Source organism: Callorhinus ursinus, unplaced genomic scaffold (genome assembly GCF_003265705.2).
Source record: "Callorhinus ursinus isolate GAN/ISIS: 27379988/994484 unplaced genomic scaffold, GSC_fseal_2.0 scaffold48, whole genome shotgun sequence".
Taxonomy (NCBI): Eukaryota; Metazoa; Chordata; class Mammalia; order Carnivora; family Otariidae; genus Callorhinus; species Callorhinus ursinus.
This window is the reverse complement of record NW_027397110.1, coordinates 5,234,084-5,260,559: the sequence shown is the minus strand read 5'-3', so window position 1 is coordinate 5,260,559 and position 26,476 is coordinate 5,234,084. Positions and strand designations below refer to the sequence as shown.

General features: G+C 42.4%; 1 protein-coding gene across 7 annotated transcripts in view; it reads right to left on the bottom strand.

The window, feature by feature from the left end:
• The window catches only part of EFCAB6 (EF-hand calcium binding domain 6), a 219,833-nt gene that overhangs the window by 106,270 nt on the left and 87,087 nt on the right, over positions 1-26,476 (bottom strand). For 6 of the 7 annotated variants that reach the window (XM_025882318.2, XM_073882663.1, XM_073882666.1 and 3 more), the window contains 7 exons: positions 20,414-20,524; positions 17,901-18,006; positions 12,210-12,377; positions 9,038-9,097; positions 8,580-8,740; positions 3,087-3,257; positions 1,085-1,253 (listed from right to left, as the gene is read on the bottom strand). In XM_025882318.2, the coding sequence (XP_025738103.2) occupies positions 1,085-1,253; positions 3,087-3,257; positions 8,580-8,740; positions 9,038-9,097; positions 12,210-12,377; positions 17,901-18,006; positions 20,414-20,524 (946 nt within the window). The remainder of the gene's footprint in view (positions 1-1,084; positions 1,254-3,086; positions 3,258-8,579; positions 8,741-9,037; positions 9,098-12,209; positions 12,378-17,900; positions 18,007-20,413; positions 20,525-26,476) is intronic. The other variant, XM_073882664.1, reaches the window with a different exon arrangement.

The following is a 26,476-nucleotide window of genomic DNA, read 5'->3' as shown; positions in this document are numbered from 1 at the left end:
TTAAGAGCACTGAGCACTGTGATTGTTCAAGACTGCTGGGCATGAGGGGCTTAGGGGCGAAGGAGTCTACGACGAGGCGCCCTGAGAGCATCAGGTGAGTCACACCCACTTACCACCCTCCATCCCGCTGAAACTGCTCACCAGAGTTATCAATGACCGATTATCAGCCACCTGGTCCCCCAAACCGGAGATCGAGGAGTCACTCTTTACCCATTTTCCTCTTTCTTGTCCATTACCCTTTATTCCCAAATATTTCTTGAATCTCTCCTCACCATGCCCCACGTGCCTCCACATCTTCTAGTCTTGGGGCAGGGGTGGGGCGTGGGAAGTCTGGGCTGTGTTGGTAGCTACCCCGTCCCATCGCCCCAACCCTGTGTGGATAGTAGCTACTAATATAATTATTCTCTTCTTGGAAATATATTTCACTGCCTTCTTCTAAATTTGTCCATACAGACAATGCTACATATTAACTGAAATGCTTGTCTTAAAAATAGCTGAAGACGATTAGCTAGAGGGGTCGTAACAGGCATTTTAAGCAATCATTTAAATTAATTCCTTGAGAAGTCTATGCAGAACCCTTCAAGCTGAGTCCTTTCTGGCAGAACCTCCCAGTTCCCATCAGCACTCTGAGCTTCCCACTTTTACTGCCAGGTTTGTTTTTCAGTTTCTCGAGGATCAAACCACAGCTCTGTTATCACAGCATCCCTGGACCTCCCCGCTGGCAGCAAAGGGGCCCACCCCCATTCTGCTCCAGGACGTACTTGATGCCTGAGCCTGGAGCCAGGTACTCAGCAGCTGCCCAAACACTGCCAAACACTTTGTTTGGAAAGTTTAAATATCAAAAACTGGCCACATCCATACCAAAAGTATTCTCTGAAGGAAGTTGCCAAAGGCATTTTGGGCTGAAAGAATCCTTTTACATGGTTGAAAGATGCCTTGAAATGGATCTGCTTTGCCCTTAAGGGAATGGACCCCTTGCAGAAAATGTACTGCCCATCCTATAAGGCCTGTTAGTATAACAAAACCACCAAGCTGCTCCAGGAACAAAAGAAACACAGAAACACAGAGAAACCCATTCTCCTACCTTCTTGAAGTCATGCACATTAATTTTGCCATTAAGTTCCTTGCTGAAGTCAAGAAATGTTTTTCTGAATGCTGGGTCCCGCTGCTGGATATGGTTTTTGAGTTTTTCAACCACTTCATCCTTGGTCATATTCTTAGCCAGGGTGCTTCTGTCCTCAGTGGGCTTGGTTCTACAATCACAATCAGGCATTTAGATCCAGCAGAGTGCTTCCTAGAGACCTCACCCAATTTGGATTCAACCCAGGACAACAAGGAGGTCCACCACCCCCTACTCCCGAACCAGGAAACAGATGCGCAGATGGATGGTGTGGCTTGAGAACTTCCTCCTTGCCCGGGGCTGTGGGTTCCAGAGAGGCCCACAGCACTGCGTCAGGAGAAAGCTCTTTGTGTGGTGCTGGTATGGGCCGCAGGCCAGGGCGGGGAGCTTCAGGGCCACCGATATGGTCATCCCTGTGTTAAGGCTTCCAACTGCGCTTGGAGCTGACTGAATAGGGCGTGTGATGGGGCAGACAGGGCGGGAAAAATATTTGTGTGAACTGGGAAAACGAAAAGTCGGAGCCCACGACAAAGCTTTAAATGAAATAGTTTGTTTTATGGTAACTTGGCCAAAAAAGCCATCAAACATTTGTGGGAAGGAAGGGAAGTTCACAATTATTCCGGATTTATAAAATCTAGATTTCATGTGATGTGCTATGTGTGTGTGTGGGGGGGGTGTGATTGAGAATAATTATTTCTTCAGCTCTCCTGAGGTCTCTGGGACCCCACCAAAGCGGGGGGGGGGAGGAGGAGAGCCTAGCAGCAGTGGTGGAGAAAGGACTTCTCTCCTGCTGTGTCTGCCTTCGCTTTGAAGAGCTCTCTAGGAATGCCCACATTTTATAAAACGCCTAATTGCCATTACTTCTTGCACTGGTTTTAGGAGGCAGACGCATCTCATCACAGAATATTTAACCTTTCTCTTAAAATACCATCCTTCTGCCCATTTATAAAGCAGCTCCCATGGAAATGCCCAGATATTCAAATTTCATTAGCATAGCATTAAAATATTCCCACTGCTCTATACTTAAGAACTTTTTAAAGGGAAATGACAGAGTGAAGTCTGCTGAATAGGTCTACATTTTACCTTTCCTTGTGGATTTATTATAAGCTATGAACCAGCAAGTTAAAATAATATCTTCTCATTAGACTAAATCTATATTTTTCAAAATGAGGACGGGCTAGAATATTCATCAGTCCGATGTTTAACAGATTTGCTAAGCATGTTTTATTGTTACAATTCAATTTGGTGATCATTTGAATAATTCTATCACTCACGTCAGAAAATGTTAACTGGTTTAATGGGTGTATTTTGCCATAAATATTAAAGGGTGGTAAGGAGTTGAAGTTTCTGGAAAAGAACTAATGTGAATGCAGACATGGAATGGTTGGGTGGCAAACAGGCTAATGCTAGTTAACATATAGTGTATTATTAGTTTCAAAGGTAGACTTCAGTGATTCATCACTTGCATATAACACCCAGTGCTCATTCCAGCAAGTACTCTCCTTAATGCCTGTCACCCAGTTACCCCATCCCCACCCCCCTCTCCTCCAGCAACCCTCAGTTTGTTTCCTAGGGTTGACAGTCTCTCATGGTTTGCCTCTCTCTCTCTGTTTTCATCTTATTTTATTTTTCCTTCCCTTCCCCTCTGTTCATCTGTTTGGTTTCTTGAAGGTCCTGGGTTCTTAACCCCGCACGGCCATCAAGTCTGAGAATAACCTGAGCCCAGTCCCCAGGCCTCTCAGAGCCCAGTGCTTTCACTTCCAGAACTAGAAGGTCAACCCAATCATCCCAAAGATCTCTGCTTGCTCTCAACTCCCCTGACCCTCATCACTGTATTCATAGTTTGCCATTTTCCCGCATTTAAATAATAAGATATGAAAACACTCAGTCAACAAATATCGACTAACCACCTATCCCACAACAGGCATGTGGTTTCAGTGTGCGCTTGCATTTTGTTTTGCTTTACCTCTCCGAAACATCCAGCGGCTGTTCCTCTTTTTGAAAACGTTCACTTAACAGCTGACCCTTTGGAACAAGAACTGGAGAGATGGTGGGAGGGCCACTAATTCCCATGCATGCCAAAAGTTTCTTGTAAAGGATTCTTCCTGAAGCAATATCCTGAAACTTGCTGCAGAGTCTGAATTTTAAAAATTAGAACACACCCATTAGGTTGGCTAAAGTTAAAAGGACTGACCCTACCAGGTGCTGACAAGGATGGGAGTACCTATAGCTCTATCCCGTTGCTGGGGAGGTGCAACCCCTCTGGAAGACACCCCGACTATACTCCTTGGATATACACTCACCCAGAGGAACCAGCCCCTCTCCCCCTGGGCATCTACCCAAGACAAATAGAGACATACATCTACACAAAGACTTGTCCAAAATATACAGTTTTATTTGTAAGAGCCAAACACTGGAAACAACCCAAATGCCCACCAAATGAGTACTCCACAAGCTGTGGTAAGGAATGGAATAGTACCCAGCAATGAAAAGAAGCCAGCTGTGCATACAGGAAACAACGTGAATGAATCTCAAAATCATGAGATCTGGAGAACAGAGCCTGACAAAAAAGAGAACATCTTGCATGCTTTCATTTGAAAGAATGCAGATCAGTGGTTGCTGGGGCTGTGGAAGAGATGAATAGCAGGTGGGCACAAGGAAGCTTGAGGCAGGGGGATGAAAATGTTTGCTATCTTGATTGATAACTTGTGATGGTTTCATGGATGTATACACATGATGGAGATGCTCAAACTGTATCATTTAAATAAGTGTACAGTCTAGGGGCACCTGGGTGGCTCAGTTGGTTAAGCATCCGACTCCTGATTTCGGCTCAGGTCATGATCTCAGGGTCCTGGGATTGAGCCCTACACTGGGTTCTGCACTCAGCGGGGAGTCTGCTTGGGATTCTCTCTCTCTCTCCCTTTGCCCCTTCCTCCAGCTCGGGTGCACACATGTGTGTGTGGGTGCTCTGTCTCATTCGCTCTCTCTCAAATAAATAAGATCTTTAACAAATAAATATGTGCAGTTTATAGTTTGTAAAGAATACTGCAATAAAGATATAACAAATGTAAAAAGAATTTTTTTTTAAATGGCAAGTCCTGGGATGGAGCTGTGGAAGTACCTACACTGGAATTTTGGCATATGCAAATATTTTAGAAAAATGTAGGCAACCACTAACATGACAGCAACTACCTTTTTCCCAAACATTTTATTTGTTAGGATTCTTCTCATCATAAAAGTTGCACACACCCATTGTAGCAAACTTGGTAAAGCCTGGGGACCAAAACAAAATTCCACACATTCATGAGAATACACAAGGCAGCAGAGCACAGTGGCTATGGGTACAGGCCCTGGAATCGGCCTCCCTGGGTTGGAGTATCAGCTCCAGACTTCACAGCCCCATGAGCGAAGGCAGTGTTCACGAGGTGTGGTCTGTGGCCCCTTCCAGGACACCAGGGAGGCGTGAAGCATTTTCATATGCATACTAGGAAGCCATTTGCCTTTTCTGCCCTGCACCTCTCACACACAGTGGGTTTTTCAGAGGCCAGCCAATGTGTGACCACTGACGGAACATGTGCTCTGGAAGGCCGTGTTCGCTAACATTTTCTAAGGCTGTGGAAATGTTTTGGGTATAAATGAGGAGCTGGAGTGAGTTTTCAGAGATTTGCTTAGTTTCTTTACAGACCTTCACTAGCTCGTTACCAGCTACCTTTGGTTACACCTGCTATAATTTCTGTAACCTCCTTATCTAATAAGTCATTATTTTGAAACTGCAATGTTTTCCCTGAGCCTATAGGGAAACCCAAAAAGGAAGTACATATTCATTTTCTGCAATAACGTTTTTCAAATGTGCAGTTTTAATTTCTAATTCAATCATACTGATAGATACACTCCATATAACGAAATCTTTTTGAGGTCCCCAATAATTTTTAAGCCCATTCAAGGATTAAGAACCACCAGCCTGGGGCACCTCACTCTTTCTCTGCTTTAGTTTCCTTGTCTATAAAATGCACCCAGTGAGGGGCACTTCAGGAAGTTCTGGCCATTGATCTAACTGCTTCAGGAAGTCCTTATGCTGCCAGGTACTAAGCACCGTGCTGAGTCTTACAGCTACCACTGTGAACAGGCTAAACAACCCCCACCCCAAGAAGCCAAGCGGCCGGGAAAGTGCTCATTCGGAACCGAGGGAATAGGCTGTCTACAAGTCCAGAGGTGAGAGAGAGGACTTGGGGTCGTCAGGAAATGGGAAGCGATTCAGTCTGTGCTGAGAGAAGAAAAGCAGCCGAGGCGAATGTTTCTTGAGCCCAGCTCCCGGTGGAGGGCTCTACGTCTAGGCTCTCCTTTGACCCTTACCGCACCGTCTTAAGTAATGTTTGCGCGAGGAAATTGAGGCTCGGAGTGGGTAAGTAACTTGCCCAAGTGCACAGCCAGTTCAGGGCTGAGCTGGGATTTGTATACCCAGGCAGTCTGGCTGCAGAGCCAGAGCTCTGGAGGGTGCGAGGATCATGAGGGGCCTGGGAAGCCACTGGAAAGCATCTGGATGCTTTCCTAGCAGCAGTAGGACACCAGGGTGTTTTAAGCAGGGTTTTAACATGATCAGATCTGTAGTTGAGACAGATAAGCCTGTCTGCGTCATGGAGAATGGATTAGAGAGGCTTCCATCTCAAATACCAAATTACCTGCATGACCAATCCACTAGATTTCATTCATTCATTCATTCATTCACTCCCTCCCTCATTCATTCATTCCCTCACTAAACACTGAAGAAGCCCTGAGCACGCACTGGGCACTGTTCTAGCCCAGGTACTGGAGTTTCAGGAGTGGATCCATTCCTCAACACTGCGTTTTCCACGCTCCCTGCACGCTCATTGGCACCTGCCGGGTTCACCTTGACCCTCCCGCCCTGTGGGGCCTGCTCCAGCCCGCCCCTCTCCTGAGGCCTTGCTTGCTAAGGCAACAGCCACGATTAGTGTGAGTGCTCATCCCCCTTGCTTCCTGTGTGCTGCCTGACCTGCTGACTTCCTCCTACTCCCAGAGCCCCCACACTGCAGGTTCTGGTCCATCACCCGGACCTTCTCTGCCCCTCCGGCCAGGTCACTGACGAGCTGGTGGTGTTCTGCCAGGTCCTGCCCCGCCCTCTCACCTCAGATGATCTACTCCCTGCTCCCAGACAGACACTTGCTGAATGGAGGCTCAGGCCATCAACGTAAAGAGAATCGCGTCTGTGCCCACGTCCTCTGGGAGGCTCCTGCTGGAGTTTTCATTCGACTTGCTTACTCCTCTGTGCTTCCTCCCATCCAAGGACTAACCAGGCCCGACCCTGCTTAGCTTCCGAGATCAGACGAGATTGGGCACGTTCAGGGTGGTGTGGCTGTAGACTCCTCTGTGCTTCCTAACTGGCCAATGACACAGCCTCTGGTTGTCCTCTCTCCCACCCACCTCCATGTCCAGGGTCCCTGAGTCCTGTCCTTCTGGACAGAAGGCTGATCCCAGAACAGCCATCCTCCTGCTGTGCCGCCCACCTGTCCCCATCCTCTCTCCCTGTCACAGTGCTTTCTCCACACTGGGGCCAGAGCAACCCTTAGAGAGCACAGATGTGACACTGTCTCCCGCCCCATCCAAGGCCACGTCACAGGCTCCTCGCCCCCTGGGCTGTGCTTCTCCACTTCAGCTGCACTTCCGAGCCAGTGGGGACATCAGGATGACAGTGCCTGGCCCAGCCTGTGGACAGGGCATGGGCGTTGGGATTTTCAAAGCTCTCCAGATGATTCTCAGATGCTGGTAGGGAACCAGTGCCCTGTCGGATGGCCCCAGTTCCCATTCTAGCCTGACCCCGCCCATCCCTCGGCATCATCCCCCGGCTGTTCCTCCCTACATAACTGCCTGCCCCAACAGTCCTACAGGGCTTGCCCGTCCCCAGATGTGCCCCTACTCTCTCCGCTTTGCCCCATATCCTACGTCCTGAAATGCCCTTCCCTTTGCCCTTTGGACTCAAGCATCACATCCGAGAAGCTTCCCACATTCCATCCTGCCCAGCTGTAAGTGAGTGCTCCTCTGATTTCACCCAGAGCTGTGCTCACAGGCCATGCTGGGTTTGTCTGCATCTCTTTCCCCCACACTAGAGCACCCTGGAAATAAAGAGATTTCTGTTAACTGGTTACGTGGGAGAGAGGGTATGCAGTAGGCACTCCCTAATAACACCCACAGAGTGAAAGACTAAGTGAAGGAGTAAATGAACTGTCCCCATGGGTACCCTGCTCTTGACTGCACATAGCAAAGGCCAAGGCAGCTGAAGCCCCTGCACACTCCCTTCTTGCCCTGCAGAGGCCCCCTGAGCTCCCTCTAGAACTCTCTCTCTTGACTTGCTGCCACCTGTCTCCCCCCCTTCCGTGTTTCCCACACTCCAGCAAGCTGGCCTTTCTGCAAATGTTCAGTGAATGGATGAATGCAAACACCAAGCTCTGTGCACCTCTCTGCTCAGGAAAGCCTTGGCCTCACCCTCCTCCTGTAAACCCTTCTTCTCCTGCAAAAACCAACCACAGGAAAAATGGGTAATGAAACATGAACGTTCACAGAAAGGAGACTCGAGTGGCCAACAACTACTGGTAGATCAACTGTGTCACCTGAAATCAATGTAATGTCATCAAAAGCAACAAATATAAGATTTTTAACATTCCAGGCAGAAGGACTAAGAGAGAATTAGAGTAACTTTCTTCCCTGTGATTCAGTGGATTTCCATCTAATCTCCCAGATGGCTGTCCACAGTGGGAAGCATGGACCAAATAGTCTGTAAGGTTGAGTTCTGGACGACAAGCTGGAGGGCACAGCAGGACGTTCGGGTGGTGGCAGGGGAAGCAGGATTCAAGCTGTAGGTTCTCAAGGTCACCGTGGAGAGGGAAGCAAGTGGGCTCTGTGCTCCAAGGGCAGCCATGAGCGGGGTGAACAAGACACATGGCAGGAGACTCACAGGGGCCTTCAAGGCACTGTGCTCTTCTTTCTCTTAAGATTCCGGTCCCCTTCCAGCTTCGCTCAGCCCCCAAGAGGCAAGTTTTAAACTAAAGTAAAACACAACTATAATTCCAGCCTCTCTCCACAGGATGGCTGATGGCAGCCAGGCACCCTGGGAGGTAAACTGGCATCAGGATTAAGAGCAGAAGAGTCACAAAGACCTGGGAGGTAGATTCAATCCACAGCCTCCTAGCTATGTGCCTGTGGATGGGGACTTAACTTCTTCAGACCTCGGCGTCCTTATCCATGGAAAGGAGTGCTGTTGCAAGAACTAAATCACAGAGCACATGCCAAACTCTCGACCCATGTCCTATGTTAGTAAAGACCCAATAAATAGCAATTATCAATATTCCCTATCGATACTGCAAACACACATAGAAGTTGTTTTAGGATTATAAACAGACTTGACAAAAAACATGACCCGAATTAATTTCGTGACCAAAACACTTACTTCAGTAAATGTTCGATCGTTAAAAATGGGCAGAATATGCGCATGACTTTCTTGAAATTATTTCGACCAATGAGCCCCGTGTCTCCAAGGTCATATGACTGTAGCATTTTGTAGAAGGCTTGGAGATTCCTAGTAATCGAGTCCTGAACAATCTCTTCCACCTAACACAAAAAACAAATATATTTACCAAGCGGTACCTTTTATTTTTTTTAAAGACTTTATTTATTTGACAGAGAAAGACACAGTGAGAGAGGGAACACAAGTAGGGGGAGTAGGAGAGGGAGAAGCAGGCTTCCCGCGGAGCAGGGAGCCCGATGTGGGGCTCGATCCCAGGACCCTGGGATCATGACCTGAGCCGAAGGCAGACGCTTAACCAACTGAGCCACCCAGGCGCCCCTAAGCAGTACCTTTGTAACCTGGGTGCTAGCATGCTGGGACCACACAGGAAAGTTACTTACTGAATCCCAAGCCAGGAGGAGAGGTACCATGGTGTCTGTACAGGAGGAGAGTTTTCGTATCTAATTGGGAAAGAGAAAGTGTGTAGGTACGAATCACTCCTCGAGGCAGTAGGAGCTTTGGAGGCAGACAGACACGGACTTTCTAGCTTTGCCCCTGATTAGCCAATTAACTCTGAGAGCGTGAGCAATTGAGGTTGCTCCCTAATCCCCATCTGGAAATGGGGATCATAATATTTAACTAGCACTTATTTTAAAAAAATTACAATAAACATGAAAAAAATCTATCACCTGGCTTAAAGAAATGCAAAATAAAAGAATCATGAGGCGGCGTTTTTGCCTTTCAGAATGGTAAAAATTTAAAACGGAAGTCAATTGCCAGTGTCGACAAGGGGTAACGTTAGACAATTTGATAATCTACACACTCTGGGGCAATGGTGACCGCCTCTGGGGGGGTGGCAAGGGAACAGAGCTGGAAGAAAAACTTACTTTTCACATGTTCCCTTTTGCATCTTTTGCATTTTGTACTTTACACATATATTCCTCTTTTAAAATAATTAAAATAATTTCAAGAATAAAATGTATATTCTTTCACCTAATCATTTCATTTTTAGAAATTTGTACAAAAGGAATCATCATAGAATGGTGCAAAAAAGCAGGCACTACAATATCCATCGTAGCAAGATTTATAAAAGGGAAAAAAAAAGAACATGTACTTTAAACAGAATAGTTACTCTGTATCTTTTAAAATCATACAGCAGAATTTTTACTGACAGTGTTAAGGACATGCTAGTAAGGGACAGCACCGACTGACTAAAAAGTCATTAATTATAGGATCTCGTTTTAAAATAAAATAGATATCATACATGAAAGTATGCATCCAATCTTCAAATTGCATACATTAAATATGTACTGCTTTCGTGTATCAATTATACTGCAATAAAGCTGAAAACAAGGTGCATGCAATAGACCACAAAGTCTAACAGTGGGTAACAATCCCTCCGTGTTAGAACTAGTGGTGATTTTCATTTTCTTCTATTTGCATAACCATGTTTTCTAATTTTTCTCCTCCATTCCTGTATGTTCATTCATTCACTCACTGCACTGTTTTTTGAGTGAGCCGAGCAGTGCGCTAGCCCCCGTGGGTACAACGGGCAGTGAAAACAGAACGGCCTGTCTTTGTGGAGGCATGACCACATAATGACCGAGTTGTGACACTGTGACTGGCAGGTGTGTGAGGCCAGGGGCACCAGACAGGCTTCAGCAGAGGCATCACGGAGGGTCCCTGGGAAGATACCGGGTGCACCGAGACCTGCCGAGGAGTGTGAAGGGAATCTTGGCAGGAGCCACAGTGTGCCCAGGCTGCAGGAGGGACCTGGGGGCACCTGAGGACCCAAGCCAGTGTGGCCCACGAGGATTCCGGGAGCCAGTCAGCAGGGCTGGACTATGTGGGCACCTTGCTAGCCAGGTTAGGAAGTCTTGCTTTCTCCTAGAGCCCCGACAGCCACCCGAGGCCTTTTAAGCATGGTGGCCGAGGATGTGGTTTATATTGAGCAAAGATCCAGCCACTTGTCACGTGGAGAGCAGATTGTTTACATGTCCATATTTTGTTTTTAGAGAAAAAAAGCTGTGTGCAGAGTTGCTGTGACAGCCAGAGGCCCCAATTCTCAGGAGCTAATATAACAAAGTTCAGGAAAAGGTACAATTATTCTTTTCTGTGTGTGAGGGCCCTGGGACTTACTTTTTTTTTCTTTTTTATTTAGACATTATGTTTTAATTTTTTTTTAATTTTATTTTATTGTGTTATGTTACTCACCATACATTACATCATTAGTTTTTGATGTAGTGTTCCATGATTCATTGTTTGCGTATAACACCCAGTGCTCCATTCAATACGTGCCCTCCTTAATACCCATGACCAGGCTAACCCATCCTCCCACCCCCCTCCCCTCTAGAACCCTCAGTTTGTTTCTCAGAGTCCGTCTCTCGTGGTTCGTCTCCCCCTCCGATTTCCCCCCCTTTATTTTTCCCTTCCTACTATCTTCTTCTTCTTCTTCTTTTAAATATATAATGTATTATTTTTTTCAGAGGTACAGGTCTGTGATTCAACAGTCTTGCACAATTCACAGCGCTCACCACAGCACATGCCCTCCCCAATGTCTATCACCCAGCCACCCCCTCCCCCCCCCCCCCCCGACCACTCCAGCAACCCTGTTTGTTTTCTGAGATTAAGAATTCTGGGACTTACTTTTGAACTAGGGTTCAAGAAGGACCAAATGACATTGGTTTAGGATGTGGTCACCACCTTGCACAAGGTGGGCGCTCAAGAAATCATAATATTAGTGAAAAACTAATTTGTACCTGCTAAAGGAAGTCTATAACAAATATTTCAAAAAGAATCTGTTCATGTCTATCACATGTATTACCTGACACTAATCTAATTTTTTAAAGTTCTTAAAATTGTTAAGTGCTAATCGTTATTAAAGTTATAAAAGCATTTCTAATAATAAAACTCTGTCAACTTTTCAAAAAGCAAGTACAGATCACCAGAGGCAATAGCAGTTTTTTTTTTTAATGGGGAATTAACATAAAAACTCTAAAAATATTAATGAGAACCAGAGGAGTAATTCACAAACATGCCCGTGCAAGACATGGTTGCAGGAGGGGCACCGCCGGCATGTTGTTAAAGGAAGATACATCCTGCACACATAGGTGCTCTCATCCCAGGAGGGGTTTCCAGAAATGTCAAATATCACCTTTCAGTAAGATTTTGACACTGAAAGTTAAAATCGAACAACTCAAAAACTTAAGTCTTATTAAAATGAAAATTAGAAGCACGTGGTGGCTCAGCTGGTTAAGCATCTGACTCTTGACTTTAACTCTTGATTTTGGCTCTTGATCTTAGGTTCGTGAGATTGAGCTCTGCATCAGGCTCCGCACTGCTTGAGATTCTCTCTCCCTCTCCTTCTGCCCCTCCCCCTGTGCATGCATGCATGCACGTTCTCTCTCTCTCAAATAAATAAATCTTTTTTAAAAAATGAAAATTAACCCAGCTGAAAAACGTGAAGTCCTTTATTTAAGACTGTTTCACCAACCGCCTCTGATTTCACCATGAATACTTTTAAGTTTCCTGCCATCGACAGAAAATCAAATATGGAGCTGTCATAAAACTCACCTTAGGGTTCTCTTCAAGCAGTTCAATAAGCGTGTAGACATTGACCCATCCAGTGTCCCCAGGGTCAAGCGTTTGCATCAATTCTTTGAATTCTGAATCACTCATTTTTACAACCATGCAATTTAGGAGACGTCGCAATTCTTCCCCTGTTATCCGTCCATCAGGTTTCTGAGCATGAGAGTGTATATAAGGGAATTTTTTTAAAAAAGGAAAAAGGAAGGAAAAGCATTATATATACTAAGCATCACTGAATAAAGAGTGAGCTCTGGCCAAACAGAATTATGAGGAAGCAAGAATCCCTCAGGTGGTGGTCACTAGATAACGCTGTGAGCCAAGAGCAGTGTGTTGGGTGGGTGCAGGGGGGATGCCATTCCCACAATGCTGTCTCTGAGGACGTGGGCAGGACATGGCCCCGAGTGAGGAAAGAGGCCGATCTCGCGGGCACAGGCTGACCGCCGCCTCGGGACAGGCGAAGTGCTGGCTGTCACAGCTCCTCCCGCCCCATCCCCACCTGCGGGCTATGTTGTTCAGTAGCAGAGGACACACAACTTCCCGGCAATTCAATTACAACTTGCCAATTTACTAAAAATATTAATTATGCTTATTTTCACTCCCACCAACCTCATCAATTACATAAATGGACAATTACTTAGCAAGAAAAATTTCAGCCATGCTGCATAAGAAAACGTATTATAAGCAAAACACTATGAGGCAAATTCTTCCCCCAGAATAAAAAATTACCAACAAGCAAATTAAATATCAAAATGAGAAGATACTGTTTACTGGAAAAACGGGAAATAAAGAATCCCTACCTCTCTCACAGAGACACTGTGACTATTAATGTGACAAAGGGGCTAAGTCATAAAGCAGTATGTAAATGTCAGCCACTACTTTGGGGTCCAAAATCAGAAAAGGATATAAGGGTGTCTTTGGGAAAATTAAATAATTTAGAGAATATATGCATGCTTGCTTTTTGGTTTGGGAGTGATCATCAAATTTTTAATGCCCACATAGGAAAATTATGATTTTTAATAAATTTACAGCATTGTGCAACCTTCACCATCTGCTTCCAGAACTTTCCATCATCTCAAAAGAAACCTTGTGTCCATTTCCTCAACCTAAGGTAACTTGTCTATTTGCTATCTCTCTGTATTCACTTTGTCTTAGGTATTTCAGGTAAACAGAAGCATACACTATATGCATCGGTATGCACTTTGCATCTGGCTTCCATCACTTAGCATAACATTTTTTAGGTTCGTCCGGGATGTACCATGGATCAGTATTTTGATCTTTTTTATCCTTGTTATTATCCCACTGTATGGAGATGCCACATTTTGTTTATTTTATCACAAGTGGATAAACATTTGGATCATTTCCAGTTTGGAGATTATGAATAACATTGATGTGAACATTTGCACACAAGTCTTTGTGTAGACATATGGTTTTACTTCTCTTGGGCAGCCACCTACGAGAGGAATTGCTGGGTCATGTGGTACATTTCTGTTTAATTTTAAAGAAATGACCATGTTGTTACTTCAGTGGAAGCTGTAGCACTTCACATCTCCACCAGCATGAGAGTGTTGGAGCATTCCATCTCCACATCCTTGTCAGCACTTACTACTGACTACGTGGGTGGACTATCGTCACCCCACGGTTGGGAAGTGGTGTCTCAGTGTGCTTCTGATTTGATTTCCCTGATGTCTAGTGATGTTGACCATCTTTTCATGTGCTTGTTGGCCATTCGTATGTCTTCTTGGATGAAATGTCTATTCAAATGTTTTGCCCATTTTTTACACTGGGTTTTCCTCTTACTGAGTTCTAAAAGTTTTTATATATTCTATGTGCAAGTCCTTTACCAAATATATCATTTGCATATATTTTCTCCCAGAGCGTGGCTTATCTTTTGAAGCACAAATTTTTAATTTTGAGAAGTCCAATGTATGGGTTTTTTTTCCCTTTATGGATCATGCTTTTAGTATCATAGCTAAGAAATCTTTGCCTAACCCAGGTCACAGAGATTTATGCATATGCCTTCTTCTAAGGATTTTGCCATTTTAACTCATATTTAGGTTTATGGCTCATTTTTAGTGAATTTTTGTGTATGGGTAAGGTAGTTCATCTTTTTACAAATGGATATCCAATTGTCTCAGCACCAGTAGTTGAAAAGACGATCCTTTCCCCCTACTGATCTTGTAAAAGATGAACTGACCATAAATGTGAGGGCTTATTTTTGGACCTTCAGTTCTGTTCCATCAATCGATATGTCCATCCTCATGCCAGTGCCACACTGTCCTGATACCGTAGCTCTGTATGAAGATTCAAAATCTGGAAGCGTAAGTGCTCTAACTTCATTCTTCTTTTCCAAGATTGGTTTTAGCTACTCAGCAACCTTTGCATTTCCATATGAATTTTAAGATCAATTTTTTAAATTTCTGCAAAAAAAGCCAGTTGGCATTTTAATGGCGTTTGCAGCATTAAATCTATAGATCAATTTGGAGAGAACTGCCATCTTAATAATAGCGAGTCTTCCAATCCATGAATATGGAATGTCTCTTCATGTACTTACATTTTATTTCTTCTAACAGTGTTTTGTAACTTTCAGTGTACAAGTCAGGCATTTTTGTTAAATTTATTACTAGGTATTTTAGTCTTTTTGATGCTATTGTGAATGGAATTGCTTTCTGAAGTTCGTTTTTAGATTGTTCATTGCTAGTTTATAGAAATATAACTGATTTTCGTATATTGATCTTATATCCTGCAACCTTGATGAACTTTATTATTTATAGAAGTTTGTGTGTGTATATCATGTTGTCCGTGAATAAAGACAGTTTTACTTCTTCCTTTCCAATCTGGATGCCTTTTATTTCTTTTCTTTCAGGATTGCATTGTTTAGAACTTCAGTACAATGTTGCATGGAAGTAGCAAAAGCTGACATTGTTCTGTTTTTCATGATCTTGGGGGAAAGTATTCAGTCTCTTACCATCAACTATGGTTAGCTGTTAGCTATGGGTTCATTGTAGATGCCCTTTAACAGTTTAAGGGATTTCCCTGCTATTCCTGGTTTGTTGAAAGTTGCTATCATGAAACAGTGTTGGATTTTTCAAATAGTTTTTCTGCATCTCTCAAGATGATTATGTGGTTTTGTCTTTAATTTTATTAATATTGTGTACTCTATTAATTGATTTTTTGGAAGTCAAACCAAACCTGCAATCCTGGGATAAATCCCACATGGTCACAGCATTTAATCTTTTTTGTATGTTGCTGAATTTGGTTCACTAATATTTTGCTGGGAATTTTTGCAACAATATTCATGAAGGATATTGATCTTTGGTTTTCTTTTCTCGTGGTCCCTTTGTCTGGCTTTAGTATTAGGGTAATATTGGCCTCAGAGAATGAGTTGGGAAGCAGTCCTTCCTCCTATATTTTTTTCTGAAAGTTAGTGAAGGATTGTTATTATTTCTAAAAGTGATCTTTGTAGTCTTCAATGTAGAGAATTTGCATATTTTTATTAGGTATATTTCTAGGCATTTGATTTTTTTAAAGATATTGTTAGAAACAATATTTTAAAAATTCTTTTTCTAATTGCTTATTGTAATTTACAGAAATCATATTGATCTTTGAATACTGATTTTGTATGCAATGACCTTCTAAATTCTATGATTAATTCTAGTATTTTCTGGAAGATTAGTCTGTACTTTCTATTTAGAAAATCATGTGAGCTACAAATAATACTGAGAAAAAGAGTGGGTGAACAGGCAGGGTACAAATTGTTTCTGGGTGATAGAAAGGGAGCCAGACCAGATTTAAATGTAAGTGATGGAGGTGACTAGGTCCACTCAGAGGGAAGGTGGCAATGTGTAGAGGTAGCACATACAGCTACTTGGGATGTCTGAGTTGCAGCAGATCTAAAGCAGTCTTTCCTGTAATAATTCCACACCCCTCTCTACAGCAGGAGATGGATCTGCTTCTTACTGTTGTGTTCTGCAGCCTGCCTCCTCCTGGCTCTCTCCCTCTGCTCTCCTCCTTCCAGGTCCCAGAATGTGCCCAAGACCAAGGCACATGGTAGGGGGGTTGGGAGTCCCACTTGGCAACCATGCACTCTGCAATTCTAAGGTATCTGATGGTCACTGCTGTTATGTGACACTCCAGAGTGTGAGCTCATCATTGGCAGGGCCTTTGCATTACTCATCTATGTGTTCAGTGTAAGTGCCCACAGCCAGGCCCAGCGTGGGGCAGGCACTCCATTCCTCACCCACATGACGTGTTTGTTGATCAGTTCTGTTTGTGGAACAGTAGATCAATGACTGTTAAATAGTCCAGTATTTGGAGTGGTTAGCATGATTATCGTACTCCATTAATGGAGATGAGATTTCACTATTTTTAATTAAATTGCTTCAATATACCATGCTCGGTACTGAGGTGGGTAAACACACAAAAGCCTTCATTTATCTCTAAGAGGAGGCCCAGCCAGCACACTTCCAGGCAGCTCTGCCCAGGGCAGCAGTAGGCCTCTCCGGAGTAGCTGGTTTGCGTCCTGGCTCCACCACTCACTAGCTGGGAGCCTCAAGCTGGGTACTTACTACTGATGCTCCCTTTCCTCAGCAAATAAGGGCAAAATGAAAGGATCAAATAGAGATAATTATAGTGTCTACCTCACAGAGGTGCTGAGAGGCTGAAGTGAGTGAAGACAAGTAAATCACTTAAGACAGTACCTGGCACATTGTTAAGCACTCAATATTATTGTTCATTCAGGAGAAGAGATCAAGTCATATAGGTCTAAAGAATAACTAGAACAGTGGGCTAGTTAAAATGCCCCTTCCCCTAAAGAAAACAGAACCCCAAATCTCTGAGTCTACGCTATGCTCAGAAATCCTAAGCAATGGCATTCTAGATTGACAGAGGCGAGGAGTCTCCAGTACAGAGAGCAAACCACTGAACTTTGTGGTCCACCTCCAGGCCATGTGGGCTCCTCCCCAAAATGCTGCCCTGTAGCTGCCTTACAGGAAGGCTGCCACTGAGGACAACCATCTCCTCTTTTATACACAGTTGTACTTGAGTCTGAGGCAGAGCAAGTCACCGGACCCCTCCAGATTTCCTAGATTCAGTTATTGAATGTACTTAGTAAATAACAAACTTGGGAAATGTTGCATGTTTCAAAAGTATCCAAGTGCTGCTTTCTAAAATAAACATTAAATTGGGACAGGAGTAATATTTCGAGCAAGTTACAAATTCATGAATTAGCCTCCTCTCTGCAGTATAATAAACCAGGAAATAGGCTCTTTGGATCTAAGAAAACTTTCCTTGGATGGGTTACACGTTGTTATGAACCCACACACTCTAGGCTGGAGTGGGTAAGGTTCAACAGGTTGGGATTACTCGTTAAACAGCAAACGATAGGCAGTCACTGCAACCTTAACGACCTTGCCACACTCTGTTCTCATCCCCTGGCATCTCCCTCACTGCGGCATAGCACATTTTATGTCATCTGATCCCCCCAAACACACCCAACTCCTGAGGTCGGGCCTTATAGCCCTAAGTGCTCAGAATAATTCCTAGCATATAATAGGAGCTCAAACAATGTCTGTTGGTTGGATAAATGAATGAATATACAGTTTTTATTGGCCTTATTCTGAGGGTTCGCATTCTGAGAAACAATGAAGTTTTCACCAGAGAAGGGTTCCAAAATCTTACAGTGTTGGCGATCAGTAGTGCTTTCTTCAATGATGTACAGTGATCCTCATGTCTGGATAACTTTGTGAGAATGTTTTCCTTGCGAGATTGGTTTCTAGAGGTGATGCTACAGAAGAATGAAGAGAAAAACAGGAATAAGGTTATGTTCTTGTACTTTGTTCTTTCTTAATGCAAAAAAAAAAAGAAGAAGAAGAAGAAGAAGAAAAGCACCTGACAACTATCATAACGCTTTATTTGTGGATGGCTCTTCTTCCTGAAAGTGTAATGTGCTTGTACAGGCCCACCTGCTGCTCGGGCAGTGCGGTGCCTGACAGGGGAGAGGGTGTGGAGGCCATTAGCCTTGCTGTGCCATCACTCTCCTCTTCCCATGCCAGCTAACTGTGGCCAGCCATCTTGCCGGTCTGTGTCTTTGATTTCAAAAGAGACCAGGAAAGGGGCACCTGGGTGGCTCAGTCAGTCAGGCGTCTGACTCTTGATTTCAGCTCAAGTCATGATCTTAGGGTCATGAGATTGAACCCTGTGTGGAGCCTGCTAAGGGATTCTCTCTTTCCTTCTCCCTCTGCCCCTCCCCTCCTCACTCACTCACGCTCTCTCTCTCTCTTAAAAAAAAGAGAGAGAGAGACCAGGGAAGAGAGCATGATCACTGCTGAGACCATCACTTTCCTGTGTGTATGGGCAGTATGTTGAGGCACACTCACCCACATGATAACTGAGGGCACACGCTTCCCATGTTAAAGTAGTGGGAATGTCAACCTTCACAATCTCCCCTTCCCTGTTGACAATGGCCGTGGTCACCTACATTATCGGACTCTCTCCCTTTCTTGCCTCTTCGATCCATCCCCTGAGTGCAGGGCCATCAGCCTGCATGTGTGCTCCTGAAGGCCTCTGACCACCCACTCTGGAGATCAAAGCCAACTTCACCCTGATCAGAAGGGGGGGTGCAGGGATCCCGTGATACCAATCTACAGATGCCCTGGTCAGCCTCTCCTTTTCAGTGTTCATCGAGACAGGATGACATTTCCCATTAAATAAAGAAGGATAGTGAATCAGCTGAACAATTCTCACATTCGTTTGGGGGATTTTATTGTGGCAGCCACATGGCCATCTTAGCTTTTTCCAGTTGTACAAAAACATATAAACACACACATCTACTACCATTTCTAAGAAACACATAAAGTAGCAGAACTCCTGAGTATGAGTTGCTCATGTGACTCACTGGAGCCTGGTTTTCTATAGATCACTGGAAGGAATGGAAATTTCTGCAGCAATTATTACCTTCTATAGTACCACTGATGTTAGGGCCTGGTAGTTCTTTGGGGGGGGGGTGTGTGGGGGGGTACTGTCTCATGCACTGTGGGATGTTTAGTGGCATCCCTGGCCTCTACCCACTAGATATCAGTAGCACCCCCATCCCACCTGTGACAACCAAAAATGTCTCCTAAAATTGCTAAAGGTCTCTGGGGGTGGGGGTGGGGATTGCTCCCAGTTGAGATTCACTGTTTCAAAGTAAATAAAATTCACATTTTAATTCTTTCCTATCTTTCAGATAAGAAAATCATTAAAAAAAAAAAAAAAGAAGTAACTTCACTTAAGAAATAAACTCAGAGAGTTGCATCCCAGGAACGGAGTGGGGGGTGAAGGGGGCAGGAAGGGAGCTTTAAATACCTAGAAGGCTGGTAACCAGGGCAGTTCATCAAATATTCATAAATCCCTGAGACAGGAAGAGGACCTGGTGAAATGGGAATTAACTCTGTGGTACATTTTACTTTACAATAGAGCATAGTGCTTTCAATGAATGTGCCGAGATTATAAAGCTTGTATTTTTATTTAAGATTTATACAGGGCGATCAATGCAGGATACACACCAACATAAACAAAATACTTCTTAGAGCAAAAGCCTAAATTCTAAAATGTCATATTATTAAGTACTTTTTTACATTTTGGGCCCCACCACAGTTTATGTGATCATGTAAATCTGAAGTTATAATAGACATTAGAATGAAAACAGAAATAATGGTGCTCAAGGCAAATAATCCCCGACCCACGATATCTGCACCACACAGAGAGGGGTCGGGGAACAAGTGAATGTGGGTTGCTCCTTTCTACAGACCACTTAACCAAACATGCTTATACACAATTTTACCCTTAAAGCTCAGTGTAGCATCGGCAGTGCTGATGTGTGTACCCAGAACATTCGAGCTCCATTTCTGCCTCCACTTGCTAAGCAGAAGATCTAGTTAAGATGCTTATGGTCTTATTTTTTCATCTAGAAACTTAAAATAATAATTATACCCACCTTATAGTTGAAGGCCATTTTAAATAAGAATACTGTGTGGGAAATAATTGATAAACCGCAAATCACTATGTAAAGTTCATAATTATCCAATGAAGATGAATTTGTCATTCAAAAAGATGAAGAAAAAGCAATTCAGATATTCTCTAACCTTTTATAGATTCTGATATGTGTAACTAAAATGTAGTTCTTTTATTTTATTATTATTTTTTCTACATACCTATTTCTTTTTGTCAAGGGAACTGTATTGTTGACTTCCAACCACTGGGAATCATAAAGTGATGTTAGAAATTGTTTCCAATTGATTTTGGAGGTGGTTTTAAGTCCAAATCTGGATTTAAAAAAATAAAAAATTATTTTAAACACTTTTTCTATAACGCTGCACAGATTAGATGTTTAATATTGAATTGAAGATGGCAGCAATGAATTTATATGAACTTTCAAATCTAAGGTAAACAAAATAATTTAGTAAAATTGTACTACAAATTGACTTTTAAAAAGCAAGGAAAATCAAGCTGATTCTATATCTCCATGCCTCTGCATTCCCTTAGCAGTAGCATACGTTGAAGGAAGAAACAAAGGAATTTGATTAAAATTCTCATGTCCACGAAATAATTCTTTCAAAGTCACTATTTGGAGAACTCAGTCACTGTGGGAGGCAGAATAAAGACCTGGAAGGCGTCCACACCCGAATCCCTGGGATCTGCGAGTGTGACCTCAGAAGGCAAAAAGGGACTCTGCAGATGGGATTAAGGGTGTGGACACGGACATGGGAGAGCACCCAGCTTAACTATGTGGGCCAGTCTAATCAGGAGTTCTTAAAATCAGAGCATTTCTCCCAGCTGCATCCAGAAAAAGATGCGACGACAGGAGATATGAGAACAGGAGAAGGGCCAAAGAGGAGACTGCAGATGCAGGAAGGGCCACCTGCCCAGGAATGCAGGTGCCTCTAGAAGCTGGAGAAGGCAAGAAACAGACCGCCCATTTCTCCCCCAGACTTGTGGTACTTTGTTATGGCAGCAGTTGAAAATAATTGATAATTATTTTCAGGACAGATAGTACTGGTCCCGCAGTACTGGTCACCAGCAAGTGTTCAACCACATACCCTTCCCCACTGTCCATGTGACTTACACACTAAGCATGAGCCACGTTTCCATAACAGGGTGGCAAGAAGTATCTGGGGTGAGATCGTTAAACAACAGCTATGAGATGCAAAAGTGGTAGATACCACAAGACAGACTACCCTGCTTGGATGGCTAAAATTAGTGGCTGTAAGTAATCTGGTCTCGTGTGGATCAGATGTGGGCCATGTGAGAAAGTGTAAGTGTGTGCGCGTGCACACACACACACACACACGGGATCATCTGGCCATGCTGGCCCTTCCGCTCTGCAGAAGGTTATGCTTTTCTTTGTCCTAGGTCCCTCATGCTTGCTGCTTCCTTTGCCAATTGCCACACTCCCCACCACACTGCCCATGCTTTAGCTCATTCTGCACCTCTTTCAAGTTCAACTTATTAATTACTTTCTCAAGGAAGCCTTCTCCAACTTCCATAACCAGGGCTCTATTAGCCAGTCTCATAGCACTATTCCTCCTTCCTTCATAGCACTTATCACTAAGGATTAATATTATTAGCATTTAACATTTGCACAGGATTTTGATCATGACTGTGATTATAACAAATGCTTGATAAATGGTAATTACTTCTACTTCTGCTCTTAGCACCATGTATGTGTTTGTGAGAGAGACATTGGTTGACTGATTGATTTTCATTAGGTATACAGGCAGCATCAATAGATACACTGGGACAGTGGTCTAATGCTCTGCTGTTCACCGTACAAAACAAAGTTTCCTGTTTTTTCCCAGCCTGCCTTCCCCCAATTGCCCACGATTTTTTTTTTAAAGATTTATTTATTTATTTGAGAGAGTGAGAATGAGAGAGAGAGAGAGTACATGAGAGGGGGGAGGGTCAGAGGGAGAAGCAGGCTCCCTGCTGAGCAGGGAGCCTGATGTGGGACTCGATCCCGGGACTCCAGGATCATGACCTGAGCCGAAAGCAGTCGCTTAACCAACTGAGCCACCCAGGCGCCCCAATTGCCCACGATTTTGATAGTTTGTTAATACTATCTATTTTCACCTTAAATTCCGGCAAGTTAGAAATTAATTTTCTATAATAGAAACACATTGCCTACCATTAAAAGTTGAATCAGCTTCATATATTATGTTTAGGAAATTACGTTACTCTCTTGGAAAAAAAATCAAATTAGATCTTCACTCCATACGAAATACTAAAATAAATTCAAAATAGATGAAGAAGTGAAACATAAACACTAGCACCATTAAAAAAGGAAAATCCGGGTACATATTCACCTGGTATGGGAATAAGAATGAGTTTTTAAGCAACATTTAAGAGGGGGAATCATAAACTTCCCTAGTTAATAACGTCAACATAAAAAATTTCCATACACAAGAAATACTGAAACAACAATTTAAGAGCCAAACAACAGACTTGCAAAGTTATGTATCATAAATATGCATAACAAATTGGTGATTTTCTTAAAACATTAAGTAAAAAAACCTAAAACTTGATTTCTTCTTCCAGTGATGGCAGAGTAAGATCCTAGTGGACCAATCCCCCTGCAGACAGTCACAATAAGCTCTGGGCATAATACCAAGAGCAGCTACCTAAAAGCACTACAGAGTGAACAGGAGTGGGCACACTCTGGTAGGAAATCCATGATGACAGTAGTGGAGCTCTGTGAAGAGTATTTTCAATGCTTTCAGCCTGGGGCTAGGCACTGCAGCATGACGGGTGGCAAGGACACCAGTTAAAAAAAAAAAAAGGTACGTCCTGGAAAACTAGAAGACCAAACCCAGGGGAACCATAACCCTAGAGAGAAAGAAGAAATCCTAAAAGAGAAAGAACCAGAGAGGGATCCCCAAATTCTGCCCTACCACATTTTTGACTGGCTCGGAATCTCACATGATCAGAACCTATTCAAAATTGCTTAGCTGAACACAAAAGATCTGAACTAAGATCAGAACTGCCACCTAAGAAATAGAATAGGCAGTTTGAGTCCAACCAAGATAATTGCCTCTAAAACAAAAGAAAAACATTCATTGAAAAAATAATAACAGCAAAATTTAGAGTCTTCACAATTTAATATTCAGTATATGTGCTGCCCAAGCGAGCACAACACAATTTAATAGTCAAAATGTTGAGCACACACGTGCTCTCTCAAATGAGTAAGTTTTAAAAAATAAAAATAATGGGCGCCTGGGTGGCTCAGTTGGTTAAGCGACTGCCTTCGGCTCAGGTCATGATCCTGGAATCCCGGGATCGAGTCCTGCATTGGGCTCCCTGATCAGCAGGGAGTCTGCTTCTCCCTCTGACCCTCCCCCCTCTCATGCTCTCTCTTTCTCTCTCTCTCATTCTTTCTCTCAAATAAATAAATAAAATTAAAAAAATAAAATAAAATTATAGAACCTATTTTAAAAAACAGGAAAATAGAACATTACTAGGGAGAAAAGTCTGACATACATGCAATTGGAATCACATAAGGAGAGCAGAGAATGAAAGGCCAAAATTTCCCCAAATTTTATTAAAGATACCCATTTACAGATTGAAGATGTTTTAACAAAAACCAAGTAGAATACACATGGAAAAGGCCATGCCAAGGCTCATTACAAAGTCAAATTCAAGGAGTAAATCTTGAATGCAACAAGAGAAATATTACTCATCACATGCAAGAGAACAACAATTTAACAGATGACTTCTCATCCAAAACCATGGAAGCTAAAAGAAGTGGAACAACATCATGAAGTGCTAAAAGAAAAAAAAAAGTCACCCAAGAACTTTTCATCTAAGAAAAATTCTTCAAAAATGAAGGATAAATTAAGACATTTCTAAATAAAAGAAAGCTAAGGGAATCCATCTTTAGCACAGCTTGATAAAGGAAGTTCTTCAGGCTGAAGGGAAATGATAGCAGATGGAGACCTCAACTCCTCAGAAAAGAATGAAGAAAGTATCAGAAATGGTAAGTATTTGAAAAAATACAAAGGGTACTTTGTTTGCCTTTTCTCTTCTTAATTTATTCATAGTTTATATAACTAAAAAAAGTAATAACAGTAATAATAATAAGTAAATAAGAGGTTCTACATTTTATGTGAAGTGGTGCAGGGTTAATTGTATGCAGGCTGGGAGCAGTAAAGATGTATACTATAACCGCCATGAAAAATTATACAAAGAAGTATAGCTTAAAAGACCATAAGAAAATTAAAACTGAATTCTAAAAAATATTCCAATTATCTGAAAAGAAGAAAAAGAGCAAACAAGCAAAAAAAAAAAAGGGAGCCCCAAATCCAAATATATCAATAATTACTTTAAATATTAATCAACTAAACATTTTAGATTAATGGACTAAACACAATTGGATTTTTAAAAAAAGATCCAAATTTATGCTTTCACAAAAAAGGTAAATTTACTGTTTTGTTTTGTTGTTTTTTTTTTGAGAGAGAGAGAGAGAGAGTGCATGTGCAAGTGGTGGTGGGGAGAGGGACAGAGGGGTAGGGAGAAAGAAAATCTTAAGCAGGCTCCACACTTAGTGGAGATCATGCCCTGAACCCAAGTCAAGAGCTGGACGCTTAACCAACTGAGCCACCCAGGCACCCCAAAGCACATTTAATATAAAGACACATATAGGTTGAAAATAAAAGGACACTATCTTGAACCACATGATCAAGGTCAACCTCAACGGTGACAAGCCATATTGATACTATGCACCCTTGATCCGATGTGACAAGAATGATACTTTACCTCTGTGGTCTTCCAAAAACACATTACCCCAGTCTAATCAGTCAAATCCCAGTTGAGGGACGGACACTCTATAAAATATCTGACCAATAATCCTCAAAACTGGCAAGGTCATTAAAAAACAAGGAAAGTCTGAGAAAGTGTCAGAACCAAAAGGAGCTTAAGGACACATGACTACTAAATATAATGTAAATTAAGCACCTAAATAAATGGAAAAATATACCATGTCCATGAAATAGAAAACTGAATATGGTTAAAGTGGCAATTCTCCCCACTGTAATCACAATCAAATTCCTAACAGGCTTTTTTTTTTTTTTTAAACATTGAGAAACTGATTCTAAAAGGTATAGAAAGGTAAAGACTCTAGAATAGTCAAACAATTTTGAAAGAGAAGAACAAGTCTGGATGACTTGCACAACCTAATTTCAAGACTTAACTATTTAGCTACATTAGTCAAGATAGTGTGGTATCAATGTGAGAATAAACCTATAGATTAATGGAAGAGACTAGAGTCCAGAAACCTACTCACACTTACATAGTCAATCGATTTTCACCAAAGGTGCGAAGTTGTTCATCAGAGAAATAATAACCTTTTCAACAAATGATGCTGGAACAACTGGATATCTGGACAGAAACAGAGTGAATCTCCACCCTTACCTCACACCATACACAAAAATTGACTAGAAATGGATCTCCTGTAAAAATTACCCATAACAAATTTTTAAGTAGATAAAACATATTTCATCAAAATTAAAAACTTTTGTACTTCAAAATACGGAGTTAAGAAAAGAGAAAAGCAAGCCACACTGAGAGTAAATATGTGAAAGTATGTAGCAAACGAGCTCATATCTAGGATATATAAAGAACTCTGGCAAATCAATAATAGGGAAATAAATAGTCCAATAAAATGGACAAATAATCTGTACATACACTTTTTAAAAGAATATATATGAATGGTCAATAATCGCATGAAAATAGGCTCAACATTGTTAGTCATCAGGAAAATGCACACTACTAGGATGGGTAAAATTAAGAAGCCTGGCAATATCAAGCATTAATGAGGATGTAAAGCATCTGGAATTCTTACATGTTATTGATGGAACTGCAAAATGGTACAGTTACTTTGGACAACAGTTTGACAGTGTCTTATAAATTTAAACGTACACTCAAACCTACCTACAATCCAGCAATTTTATTACTAGGTATTCACCCAAGAGAAATGGAAACATGTATACACACCAAGAATTATATGTAAGTGTTTATAAAGCATCTTCTGTAATGACCCCAAACTGAAAACTACCCAAATGTTTGTCAACTGGTGAATGCATTAACAAATTGTGGTAAACAAGTATGGTAGAATACTCCTTGGCAATTAGAAATGTTGGGATATGCAACAAGATGGATGAATCTTAAAAACATGGTAAGTGAGGGCGCCTGGGTGGCTCAGTTGGCTAAGCAACTGCCTTCGGCTC